This window comes from Amphiprion ocellaris, chromosome 19, assembly GCF_022539595.1.
Source record: "Amphiprion ocellaris isolate individual 3 ecotype Okinawa chromosome 19, ASM2253959v1, whole genome shotgun sequence".
Lineage (NCBI taxonomy): Eukaryota > Metazoa > Chordata > Actinopteri > Pomacentridae > Amphiprion > Amphiprion ocellaris.
The window spans coordinates 7,295,973-7,309,254 of NC_072784.1; the positions used below are offsets into that span (position 1 = coordinate 7,295,973).

The 13,282-nt window shown below is 42.2% G+C and overlaps 1 protein-coding gene across 3 annotated transcripts; it reads right to left on the reverse strand.

Annotated features, from left to right (window-relative positions):
• Positions 1–531: 531 nt before the first annotated feature.
• On the reverse strand, positions 532–12,914 carry LOC111580807 (probable ATP-dependent RNA helicase DDX17). 3 transcript variants are annotated; one of them, XM_023288705.3, is made up of 13 exons: positions 12,521–12,912; positions 11,542–11,698; positions 11,362–11,458; positions 9,925–10,058; positions 9,779–9,844; positions 9,547–9,688; positions 9,224–9,384; positions 8,545–8,717; positions 7,235–7,345; positions 5,957–6,018; positions 5,808–5,867; positions 2,606–2,842; positions 532–1,753 (listed from the first exon to the last, which is right to left on the reverse strand). In XM_023288705.3, the coding sequence occupies exons 1-13, from the start codon at positions 12,568–12,570 to the stop codon at positions 1,254–1,256; spliced, it is 1,950 nt and encodes a 649-aa protein (XP_023144473.2). In that variant the 5' UTR covers positions 12,571–12,912; the 3' UTR covers positions 532–1,253. The 3 variants fall into 3 exon arrangements, with proteins under 3 accessions (XP_023144473.2, XP_023144472.2, XP_035812445.1); XM_023288704.3 differs by having other exon boundaries at positions 11,542–11,701; XM_035956552.2 differs by lacking the exon at positions 532–1,753 and adding an exon at positions 1,790–2,440 and having other exon boundaries at positions 11,542–11,701; positions 12,521–12,914.
• Positions 12,915–13,282: the final 368 nt, after the last annotated feature.

The window sequence follows — 13,282 nt, forward strand, 5'->3', positions numbered from 1 at the left end:
AAAAAAATTCTTGTAAATATTTTCAAAAAATGAGTAAAAATCTTCCAAAGAAATCCTAAAAATATCTAAAGTGATTACATATATATCAGTAAAACCTCTAATATTTTCTTTAAGAACATTCAGAAAAAATCAACCAAAATCCAGCGAATTTCGCTGGATTTTGGTTGATTTTTTTCTGAATGTTCTTAACGAAATATTATTTTTTACATTTTTTTTCCACCAAAAAATGTGCAAAAATTTCCCAAAAAGGTTGAAAATGTTGAAATTTTCACAGTGAAAATGTGCTTTTTTCCACATTTTCAAATGGGTCAATTTGACCCACAAGACAACAAGACAAGCCGGGGAACCTGGAGAAAACCCACACACAAAGATCCCAGTAAAGCCAGGACGCAAACTGGGGATCTTCTATCTGTAAGCCAAAAGTGCGAACCACCAAGCCACTGTGCAGCCAGGAAAGTTAATTTGTAGTGGAAAATATATAATTTCCTGCTCTCACCAAGTTCAATCCCTGGTTAAGAGAAGACACAAGTATACACTGAAGAGCTTTATTAAACATGTAAAAAGGGACTTACTGTTAGCTAGGAAAACTCAGCCCTCACTGCTGCAGACTGGACCATACTGGTGATCAACTAAATAACCTGTGGTGGGTCTAAGAAGACTTGTTAGCTCATACAAACTTAGAAATCTGAGGGAAAAGCTCATTTACATGCACGTGACTCGCCATGAATACACAAGTCTATAAGGCCTAAAGTAGTATCTACATAATGAAATGAAGCAAAAGCTCATAGAAAATGTTCAAACTGAAAAAAAACTCCATGTGGTAAATGTTTTTAAGATACACCAGGGCCTCAGGAATACACAAAAATAAAGCTACAGCTCAAACACAAACAGGCTTACATACAAGAACTAACATCAGCACCTACCTTGGATACACCTAAAGGGAAAATCTGATATTCTAGAAGTCCTCCAAAGAAGCTCACAATACAAAAGCGTGTTTGTACAAAAAAGGTTTCTTTTCTCTGACAAATTTGTACCAAAAATGACACCGGCGAGCTTCTGTCAAACTAAATAACTGCTAAATAATTTGACTTTAAAGACAGTCAAAAACGCAGGTTGACTACTTCATAAACAAACTGAGAGCCGGTCTAGTGCTGCGACCCAAGCAAGGTAATAACTGGAATGCTGAGATCAGAAATAGGTTGCAAAATCAACACATTTCTGACTCATTCTGTGGAGTGTGTGCTGGGAGGCAACTACTTCCTGCCTGATAGAGAAGGTGGGGGCGGAGCGGCAAACTGGAACGGCGAATGCCCCATCAGGCCCATCATAGGCTGGGGAGGGTTGAACTGCTGGGCCATTAGAGGCTGGGGGCCCGACGAAGGGGCTGGAGTCTGTCCCACCCCGCTGCCCCCCGACCCGGAGCTGCCCCTGGAGGAGCTGTACTGACCGCTGCTGCTGCTGCTGCTGTTGCTGTTCTGATACCCGTCGTATGAGCTGGAGCTGGAGCTGTAGCTGCGTCCTCCGTCCCTACTGCTGCGATCTCTGTAAGAGGAAGAGGAGGAGGAAGAGCGGTCCCCGTCCCGGCTGTTTCCTCCACGGCCGTCTCGGCTGTCGCGGCTGTAGTTGCTGTTGCCTCTGTTGTCCTTGGAGCTGCCGCCTCCGCCCACGGAACGCATCCGCCTCTCACACTCGTCCTGGTACATCAAGTTGGGATTGTTTGAATTGGAGTTGCCACGGAAACGGGACCGGCCACCTGGACATGAAAAGAGGGGTAAGAATGAACAAAAAAAAGGGGCAAACTGTCATCAAACGACTACAGATTGGTGCAAAGTCATCGATTAAACCCCTAAAAATCATCTCTGTGTATCGAGGTTATATATTTAGGAGACAATTCCTGAAAAAAGTCCCTTCTTGAACAACATGGTGCTATGGTCAGCTTCACTTTGGCACGTCTACATCATTGAGCTCACAGTGCCCTGGGAGAGCTCAGTAGAGGAGGTCCATGAGTGCAAGAAGCTGAGATATATGGAGCTTGCCACCCATGCAAAACTGCGAGGCTGGAAGGTGAGGGTCCGACCAGTCGAAGTAGGCTGCAGAGGATTCGTAGCCACCTCCACATCAAGGTTTCTCCAGGAGATGGGAGTACGTTGGAAGGCCCACCAGCAGGCGATCAAGGACCTCTCCAGCTGCTGAAAAGGTAAATCAGTGACTGTGGATGAAGAGAAAGGATTCCACCTGGGCCTTCAGGTGAGTAGATGGCATCTGGGGGGTGAACCTGGGATTCACTGCTGAACCCTCTGGAGGTGTTGTGGGCCGATCAGTCAAACACCGATGAAGGAGGGTGTCCACTTGATAACCCAGAGGATATCCTCACTCACTGGACCATCCCACAGAGTCTTAGGTGTCTCATGTATGGAAGAAGGGATATCAACATCTAGTCCTACACAACAGATCAAGAGCCTTTAAAGCTACGTGAAGACTGGTATCCAACACTTGAAAAAATGCTAATTTGTTTAGCAAGTCAAAACAGATTCTTCCTTGGTGCAGAGACCTCAGCATCTACATTATTTAGACATCATGTAAAGGCTGTGGAAGCATCCCTCACCTCCTCCGCCTCCTCCACGTCCGGTGTCCACCAGCTGCAGCAGTTTAGGATTGATGGCCTGTCGGGCCTCCTCCAGCACCCGTATCAGCTCTCGGGCCTGTCGGAGGTTCCCCGGGGTGAAGAAGGTGTAGGCAGTGCCTTTGTTGGTGCTGCGGGCCGTACGGCCGATACGATGGATGTAGTCCTCTGACGAGTTGGGATAGTCATAATTGATGACAAACTTGACATCCTCCACATCTTGAGGCGGTAGCAGGGGGTAGTGGAGAAGGGGTGGTATGATGGGGGTCAGTTACAGGGAGGGAAAACATAAAAACACAAGTCAGAACAAAACCAACGCTGGTTGAGCAATTAATCAATCACTTAACTCCATTCATGAAAGTTAAATTTTGCTCTTAGAACTGCGAACGTTCAGACAGACAATACCTGCAAGACACCCATCATCCTCTGTGAGCATCACTTACCTGTCAAACGATCAGCTACTTGTACGATTAGAAAACGACTTAACATGTCAATCACAAAACAGGACTGAATAATCTAGTAGATTAATGGAATATTTGCACACATGCAAACAGGTTACATGCAGTCAAAGCTAAAGATCGACTGAATTAGGTAGGGGGAACGTTACAGTGGTTCGTTGAAGAATCTGGACAATGTTAGGATATTTCAAAAGGAGACAAGACCCTAATGTGAAACTTTAACATGATCCTTGGAGGATAAAATGTTCGCTGATTTATGACTGTGATCAACTGAAAAAAAGCTAATTTCTTTTTGAAAACAATTCTGTTTGGAACAAATTAGAGGTCTGTTTCTCATTACAGTTGGCAAAGGGCTCAGAAAACACTGCTGATTAGAGGAAAGACGAGTCTTATTTTGGAAGCATCATGATGAAGGCTGGTGGAGGAGAAAATGGGAAAGGAGGGGGGTGAGGTACAGTACTTACCCTGTGTCAGAGATTTAGTGATGCCTTACAAAGTTACCTCTCTGTCCCCCTACCCATCACCAGTCCTGGGAGGTCTGCAGGGGTAGGAGGAGAGCGCACGGGACAAAGCAGTCCCTTCTCCCACCTCGCCACTCCTCCACAACACTCACAAAGCTGGAAACTGTGAGTGCCAGAGCTCCAGCTGGACTGTGCTGGGATGCAGTCCTAACTCTACTCTGAACTGTGCCTCTTCACGTCTCCCAGCCTCGCCTGTCCAGGAGACATTACTGCTGGGTTTAGTAGAAGGTGATGGGTGGAGAGGCCTTTCTGGATTCTTTCATGTCAACTTTAAGCATCTTAGGCTGTTGTGAGAACGACTTACTGCCTTTTTTAATGTTAATAAATGGCAGTAGCAGGTAGCTTCTGATTGAGCTGAGTGTCAGTAGAAGAGGTGGATTTTCTTTGATTGGTGTTCCAAATGCCTCCCAGGTCACTTCCAATGGCAGTGGAATCATAGAGCCCAGCTTTTCAAGTTTAGTAACAAGAAACAGACACTAAAGGGGAAGACGTTCCTGTGAGAGGGGGGCTCTCCAGGGGGAACTGAGCCCTGACAGATTGCGCTTGTCCTTGTGACGGTATTTAGCAAGTCTGACCTGGTAGTCCTTAGACTGACCTGGTGGTCTGGTGTGATGTATACAAAGAAAAACGGCCAAAGTGTTAAAGACAAAGGGGATGGTGAAAGCAGGGGACACTGTGGATTTGGGAACAAGGGAGCAAAGGGACAAAAAGGACAAGGGTCAGAAATGAATAAAAGAAAACAAGCATAGGGGACCTAGATGACGTAGAAGAAAGGGGGGAGTGAAAAGAGAGGAAAAAGAAGAAGGATGGAACATTTAAGAGAGGAAATGAGCAAAAGAGAGAGGGAGAGTACTAATGATGGAGAGATGACGTGAGAGACAGGACAGACAGGAGTAAAAGGGAGGGAAATTGATTATAGATAGGTGGTTCCTCCAGGCCAGGACTCCTGCCAGCCAGGACCAGACATGACGTCCGCAGAGGGAGAGGCCGTCCGGCACAGCCAGTGGTGGGGGGTGTCAGGGGCTGGCATCAGGGGGCAGTTCAGAGGGGAGTCTCCAGCATAGCTGCCCATGCCCGGCTTTGGCTGCTTTCCACCCTCACTTCCTGGCAGTTGTTTCTTTCTCTGTCTTCTTGTAACGCACCACTGTGTTTCAGCCTCACAAAACTTAGGTACTTTGTATTTAAGCGGATTATCTCCGGTGGGCCAATTAAGTTAAAAAAAATTTGTCGTCCAAAGTTTCTTACAGGGAACTGTATCTCCTCAAGTTTTTTTTTTTTTTAAATCCCTATCCCGTCAGAATAAATACACAGATATCAAAAAGTTTAATAACAAAAAAAAAAAAAAAAAAAAAAAAAAAAAAAAAAAAAGTCTCTGGGTGAATGTGAGTTAATCTAAGCAGCGAATGGTGTGGTGCGTCACCGTGATGATGGCATGGCCAAAGGGAGTCCACCCTCCTCCACACCCCCCTCTTCGCCCTCTCACCTGACAGCCGCCCCCAAACCCTACGATCAAATTTGGAAGCCCAGCAGCACCCTGCGCTCGCCTCCTCCCCCCCAACACACACACACATCGCCCAGGAAGCCAGTGTCCTGGAAGGGGGGGGAGAGTTTTGTTAGCGGGCTCTGATGGCTGTGTCTGGGACTGATTAATCAGGCTGTCTCTCTCCCCGAGTCAGCTTTCGATTTGTCATGCCTAGGTCCGGCTGCAGGCTCCCGAGGGCCTGTGTGCTTCTAGTTGCCGGAAGAGAGACTTGGAAACAAACAAACAAAAAAAAATAAACAAAAAAACAAAATGAAAAGAAAACAAATGAACACAGAATTAGGTTAAAGGTTGATTGCCATCCTGTAAGGGGGTGCCTCACCCCTTACATCGTCACACTTCATTCAACATCATTCCTATGCTCTGTTCTGTTTCTCTCATCGTTACTCTATAAAGTGTTCAGAGGAAAGCCTGCTGCAAATATGACATACTTCTTAGATACAAAATTTATCTGAGAAGCATCATACGTTGTTTCAAATTGGTATGTGTTGGTGGTTGAAAAATCTACTGTAAATAAACATGCAGTGAGGACCTTGATCAATATCCACTGACCAATATTAATATTACTCTACATCCTGAGTGGTAAAATATACTGTAATGTTCCACATCAGTGTGTGGCTACACTGAAGAAATGTTTCGTCTGCACTCGAGCACACATGACGTACCCAAACCACGTGAGGCCACATCAGTCGCAATCAGAATGGGAGCTTTGCCGCTACGAAACTCTGCAACACGAGACAAACAATAGATGATCAAAAAAAAGGGAACGGTACTATTAGTCACTTTAGTTCCAGTGTCAATGTGTCTGTTGTACCTGACAACACCCAGTCTCTCTCTGGCTGGCTCTTGTCACCATGAATACACATCGCTGGCCACCTACAAGACAAACATGTTCGATATGACCATAAGGTTTAGATCAGTTGATATTTCTGTGAGTCTTTTAGTGGCATTTTGTTCATTTTTGGAAGAGCACCATCAGCAAGAGACTGATGGATGCTCTGAGTGTAATATGAGTCATAATGTCAGAGGGAATGGTCATTTTTTTGCATTTCTTTAGCACTGAAACAAATAAAAAGAATGATATTGTGATTTTGGATGTGGTCTACACCAAACATGCAAACTCGGAGGCTAGGGACATCTCTGTACAGTGGTCCCTCACCATATCGCGGCTCACACACAGAGAACAGCATTATAGAAAATGTAGCAGGAAGTGATCAAACACACTTCACACTCACAATCTTGACAACCTAACACTTAACCAAACTAACTAGGCTGACTAAACCACAAAAAAACAATAAAACACAAATACTAATAACACTGTAACATTAACATAAACCACAACAATGACATTTAAACCTCCAACACCCCAAACTCCCATGGTGCATTGCAGCAAAACAGTTCAGTCATAGTGACCGGCTCTGCGACCACTACATTATTTTTGCAGTAAAATAAGCATTTTCTAGCCTAAAAAAATTGAAAACAGTATAAAATATATAAAAAATAATAACTAAGAATATTTAATTGAAATAAAATGCGCTGGCCTCTGATTGGCTCAGCGACTGTAGCATCAGTCTCCTTTGTGTCCCTTGTGCAGCTGCATTCAGCATCTTGTCCATTTCACATAGATGTCCGATTGCTGCATGGTGTTGCTCTGCGGTGTTGTGCAGTGAGTGTTGAGGTTTTATAAAACCTTAAAATATATAGAAATAATAAAATAAAAATGGTCGCTACTTCACGGATTTTCATCTATTGCAAGGGTGTCTGGAATGTCACCACCGTGATAGATGAGGGACCACCGTACTTCATTTATAATTGCATGTGGTGACATTTATCAAATAAATTGCAGCTCCTGTGATTTGGAAGTTTTATTTGGCCAAGTTCTGCAATATTTCAACTAGTTATTCAGGCCTGCCATCTGTAAATTCTACCCACAGGGCTCTAGATCAGCTTTAGGACATGATGAAAATGGTCACGCATGAGATATTCAGAAAAATTGCACAGACTTTACTATTTACTTAAACTATTTACCAAGGTAATGTCTGGAAATTAATTTTGCATGTGAGATTTTTTCTTTTAATGTAAGTGTACTCACCCATCACGTCTCATCCTGCGTGTGAGGTCATCACATCGCTTCTTGGTCTCGACAAAGATGATAGTCTTGTTCTCTTTCTCAGCCATAATCTCTTCCATTAGCTGGATCAACCTGAGGGGAAAAAAAAAACAACAATTAACAAATGGATAAAATTTTAAAAACCTATCCATCTATGCACCTCTCAAAAATGTCCTGTTTGTGTTGGTCTGAGATACTAGTGCACATCCACCGGTTAAAGATACAGAATCTTTAAGTTAAGGACTGAAAGGGTTGGGAAAGAGATAAAGAGGACAAGGGTGAGAAGTGACAAGAATACGCCAAGAAACACGACAAAACAAAGGGGTTCTAAAAAGGTAAACCAAGCCATTTTTAACAAGAAAAGCATTCAGAGAGCGCAGTATTCCGCCAAGGCAGCTCAGTCTTTGTATCATTTCTGATGGATGAAATCTTTAACATAAAACTACCTTATGCTGAGTACAGGCGTGCGTTATGCATGTGTACGTTATGTTCGGATACTGAATCACGTGACCTAAATATGTAGCGGGTGGCGGGAATTGATGGGACTCAGAAACACCCCGATCATTTCCGATGGATAAGTCCGCAGCGTTCGATTTGTAGTAGGATCGCAATCATGTGATCGTCAGCAGGCAGCGGACGTAGCATTCACTTGTTGCCATAGTTACCATGACGCTGCGCCACTATCTCGCAATGATACAGAAATGTTCAACAAATCCGTGGATCCAGACTATAAGCCACATCACTACCAAAATCTAATGAAGTAGTCCTTGTGTCATTTCTAAATTTCCCTAAAAATTTCATCCAAATCTGTTGGTCCGTTTTTGAGTAATGTTGCGCACAGACGGATGAATGTACGCCGATTGTTACATAACTCCGTTGTGTTCCTTGGCGGATTAACAACAATTGGTGATTCATGTTAGAATAATGTATCAAAAGCACTTGTTAGACAAAATAACACCACAGGGCAGGTGAACAATCAACATCAGTTTCCTTTACTCATTCATCTTTCTTCAGCTCTTATCCTACATTTTTTCTCTCTTTGTGTGTTTAGTAAACAGGACAATGTTTAACAGAATGAGAGAGGGAGGACCACTATAGACTGAACCACATTCTGCCAGTAGAGATGGAAAGACAAAAAAGGGGGATCAAATGTTTTTGAGTACTGCTGCGAACAGAAACACAGATTCACAGACAGAAGGACAAACGTACGCCGATCGTCACAGAACTCCGCCACGTTGCTTGGCTTGAGTAATAAAGGTAAAGAAAAATCTGCTGCATGACCAGCCTCTTACTTGTTGTCCTTTTCACTCTCCATACAAACATCCACGATCTGAAGGATGTTGTGGTTGGCGCTGAGCTCCAGAGCTCCGACATTGATTTGGACATAGTCCTTCAGGAAGTCCTCTGCCAGCTGGCGAACCTCTTTAGGCCATGTGGCGCTCCACATGAGGGTCTGTCTGTCCGGCTGGGAACAAAAAACACACCAAGTTAACAATGACAGCTACTTAATTCCCTGCTTATCAAACATTAATTTCTCTGCTGCTAAAAACAGCATTATTTTATTTTTTTGTTCAAAAGTTTGGGCTCACTTAGAAATGTCCTTATTGTTGAAAGAAAAGCAGTTTTTTAAAATGAAGATAACATTAAATGAATGAGAAATACAGCGTAGACATTGTTAATGTGGTAAATGACTGTTCTAGCTGGAAATGGCTGATGTTTAATGGAAAATCTCCATAGGGGTACAGAGGAACATTTCCAGCAACCATCACTCCTGTGTTCTAATGCTACATTGTGTTAGCTAATGGTGTTGAAAGGCTAATTGATGATTAGAAAACCCTTGTGCAGTTACATTAGCACATGAATAAGAGTGTGAGTTTTCATGGAAAACATGAAATTGTCCGGGTGACCCCAAACTTTTGAACAGTAGTGTACATAAACAAACACACACAAAGCTTTGAATACTAGCCTTACCCTGATCTGATCCACAATTTTGCGAATCTGTGGTTCAAAGCCCATATCCAGCATGCGATCGGCTTCGTCCAGCACCAGGTACGTGCATCGCCGCAGGTTGGTTTTTCCAGCCTCAAGGAAGTCAATCAGACGACCCGGAGTGGCAATGCAGATCTCAACACCTTGGTGAGACAAATTTAGCACGTTTCAGCTCATAATGCTCATTTACTAAACTTACGTTAATAATTTAGATGAATCCAGTGTGGATGAATGAACAAAACAATAGTTAGGAATGTGACAGAAAACAACATTAATCCAAATAGTGAAGTGGTAGTCTTCTTCACCTCTTTCCAGGTCCCGGATCTGAGGTCCCTTGGGAGCGCCTCCATACACACAAGTGCTTTTAATGCGGGATGACTTTCCGTAGTCGTACGCCACCTGCTGGACCTGCTGAGCCAGCTCTCTTGTGGGGGCTAACACCAAGCACTGTAGAGCACACAGCAACAATCCACTGTTTATGTTGTGATAAGATGGGTTTTAACAGAATTTGTTTGACGGCTGCTTCTCTTTACGTACAATGGGTCCATCTCCACGCTCCAAGTAGGGCTGGTGATTGATGTGCACAATGGCTGGCAGAAGATACTAAAAAGAGATAAAGTGATAACTTCGGTGCTGCTGTGTTATGTGTTCATCTGATAGTGATAGAAGAAAATGTGTCTCACCGATAAGGTCTTCCCAGAGCCCGTCTGAGCGATGCCCACCATGTCTCTCCCACTGAGAGCCAGTGGGAAACCTTGAGCCTGAATGGCAGTGGGCTCCTTGAAATTCTGCTGCATCAGTACATCGATGACATATTCTAGACGGACAGGCAGAATAGAAAGAATCTAATTATTTATTCTGTTTGAATTGGGAATACAGTGAGATATGGAGGCTCATTTACAGTATAGTTAAGATATAATGAAGAAAATTAAAAAATGTGAGAAATATGAGAAACAAATAAGAAACTTGGTTAACAAAAAATACATAATGAAAAGGCAAAAGTTAGTAAAATAATAAAAGCATTATTTAGAGCATCTGAATGAATGAATCAATTAAAACATGATCAGCTAGAAGTAAAATACAATGAAATTAGAAACCTAATTGCCCAAAGGACAGAAATAACTCCAGATTGTTCTGCAGCTTCTTCTAGATTGCAGGTGCACAGTAGGGCTGCAGCTATCGATTATTTTAGTAATCAAGTATTCTATCGATTATTCTGCTGATTGAGTAACTGGATTCCACGCTTGGCATGCAGCATCAAAAGTGGAAGTGGGCATGCTGTGCAACAAAAATAACTGTCCTGGCGGAACACAGGCGGAAATCTGTGTTGTATTGTACATATACAGTACAGGTGTATTATAATATTAGAATTACCACCAGTGATAAATCACAATGTGTGAAAACAGTGTCCAAAAGTCACAGCTGATACATGCATTTATAAAACATCACCATAATTCAACAGTGATGGAAAAGCTGCCTGAATGACTGTTTTTCTACAATACAGTGGAAAACATGATGTATTCCTGCAGAATAAGAAACCAATCTTTCTGTCGTAATTTGCACACCAGCTTGGACACATAATGTTAAATGTCAGCTTCTCTTCTATCCAAATATTACAATATTTGTACTCCAGAACTCTTTCTATATTTGTGCCACTAACAGAGTTTACAAGATTTCCATCACAAATGTTTCTGGCTCTAATCAAGATTATGAATTGAGATTTTTCTGCATTTTTTAAGCTTACTGAGTACAACTTGTAACTCTGCAAAGTTGTGCTCAAGGGATTCAGCAGCAGAACTTACAGCATGTAGAGTACACCCAGACAGACAGGGCAAAATGTCGTCTGTATAATCGGTGAATAGTGCAGTCTTATAGGGCAGCTTTTGCCATTTTCAGAAATCCTGATTTACATTTCCAATAGCCACACATTGCTGCTGGTCCATGAGGAAACTATTCATTAGCATTTTCATTATAACAAACACTGTGGAGCTTTTAAAAAGGAAATTGCATGAAATGTCAATTAAATAATCTGTGTCACAGCAACTTTATTTCAGTAGTTATAGTTGCTGTATGACTCCACAGTTATGGTTATGTAAATGAATGTGAATGCGTGAGCTTACGTGGAAACTGAGCTTGATGGAAGTTGGTGACGGGCTTTGGGCAGCCTGAACCCCGAACAGTGATTTCTTTCTTCCTGCGATACTCTTCAACATCGTACTGGAAGAAGAAAACAAAAAAGTTGGCAAACTCTGTTTTTCAGAGAGCTGCGACTGAAGATCAGAGTCATGTTACAAGAGTACCTGGCTCATTCGCTGCACTTCCAGGTGTTCACTATAAAAGTTCTTCTCAAATTTGGGGAGCTCATCAAGGTCCCATCTTTTCTTTCTTAAACGGTCCCCTGGATTCCCGAATTTTTTACCCGGTGGAGGGCCGCCTCGGCTGGATCCAAATCGAGGACTGCTGCAGCATGTGACAAACATTGCACAGCTGACTTAATTACACTTTCCTATAGTGCTGTACTAAAAAGGTTACGCACAAAAAAGACACTGCTATCTGCAAGAGCACACCATTTTTTATTACCCAGTTTCTGAACATCTGCAGCAGCTTTTATTTGGTCACACAATCATAACATGCAGCTACATACAGCTTTATGTCTGTGATGATAGCAAAGGAACGTCTTTGTGAAGCTGTAAAATTCATTGTAATCGAAAAATTGCGCCTGAAATGTTTAATTTATAGTCGACTCCGGCATTTATAGACACTACTATGACATTGTTTTCAAGATTTACATTGTATGTCTTTGGTATGTCTGATAGCCTTGATTATATCTGGAAATTAGACTGCAATTAATATGATTCACAAGTGGGTTTTCAACATCAAGAAATTACCTATTTTGCATTAAAATTGATGGGCTATAATCAATAAAAATAAAACCCTCTTTTGGCAACATTTTGGCAAGTGGATGACTTTTAATTCCAACTTTAAAGGAGTGGAAAGAGCACTAAAAAGAACAGGACTGGTTATAATTTAGGGCACAGCAGGTGAGATAATACAAAGGATAATTGCAAGAAAAATATGGTAATATTTAAAGATACAAAATCAGTTGCAGATGCACACATTCTGTGTGAGTCAGCTTTCATAAGCAGCAGTTATTGGCGGACACTTTTTTTGGCCACAGACTGTCTGTTTTTGCTGATAACACCATCCAAGCATTTGATGACAACTTCGCTAGCAGTAGCTGAGATGCTAACTACCTTGCTGACTCAACTAGCTTCTTACCCTCTGTCACGGCCTCGATCTCGGTCTCTATCTCCGTAAGAACCTCTCATTTTGATGCCAACCGGTCTTCTGTGACTAATAAACTAGTTATATGAATGCACGGTTTTGGCCAGGATGTTTTTTTTTCTTCAGGTTGTCGTTTATCGTCACCGTTTCTGGCCTAGCTTAGCAGCAAAATCCGACGCGCCTTCTATCTTCAGCCAAACGCTCACGTTAACGTGGGACGTTGGCTGAGTTCAGGAACAGTCGTTTTCCTAAATGGTTGATGAAAAGTCAAATATCACAACGAACCATATTTCTGTTGTGACAAATGCCGGAAAACTACTAGTTTAACTGACCAAAAATCAAGAGGACGCAGCACTGTTGCTATGTTATTGTTAGCATAGCACTGAGCCGGTCAGCAGAAGCGGCTGTGATTGGTTGGCTACTGGAGAGGCCACGCCCCCACGTTACCTCATCGTTACATTTTTTTAAAAATTTGTCAGTTTTATTTATTTATTTATTTATTTATTTAGTTAGTTAGTTAGTTGTTATATATTTATTTGTTTATTTGCATATTTATTTATTCATTTAGTCGGTCGGTTGGTCAGTTATTATCTATTTATTTATTTATTTATTTAGTTATTTAGTTAGTTAAGCATAAAGCATGTCCATTGTTTTTCCATAATATCTGTCGGTGTGCAGAGACACAACAGTCCACAGTAGAGGACACCAGACATCAGTGGTTTAAAATGTACTTTAACCTCCTGACAACCAGTAGTT

Coding starts and splice junctions, on each gene's coding strand:
- LOC111580807 (XM_023288704.3), bottom strand. CDS start 12,570: ATGAGAGGTTCTTACGGAGATAGAGACCGAGATCGAGGCCGTGACAGA. Junction 10,059..11,361: donor CCATCAAGCTCAGTTTCCAC/GTAAGCTCACGC, acceptor CTGTCCGTCTAG/AATATGTCATCGATGTACTG. Junction 2,843..5,807: donor TGTGGCCTCACGTGGTTTGG/GTACGTCATGTG, acceptor TACCGCCTCAAG/ATGTGGAGGATGTCAAGTTT.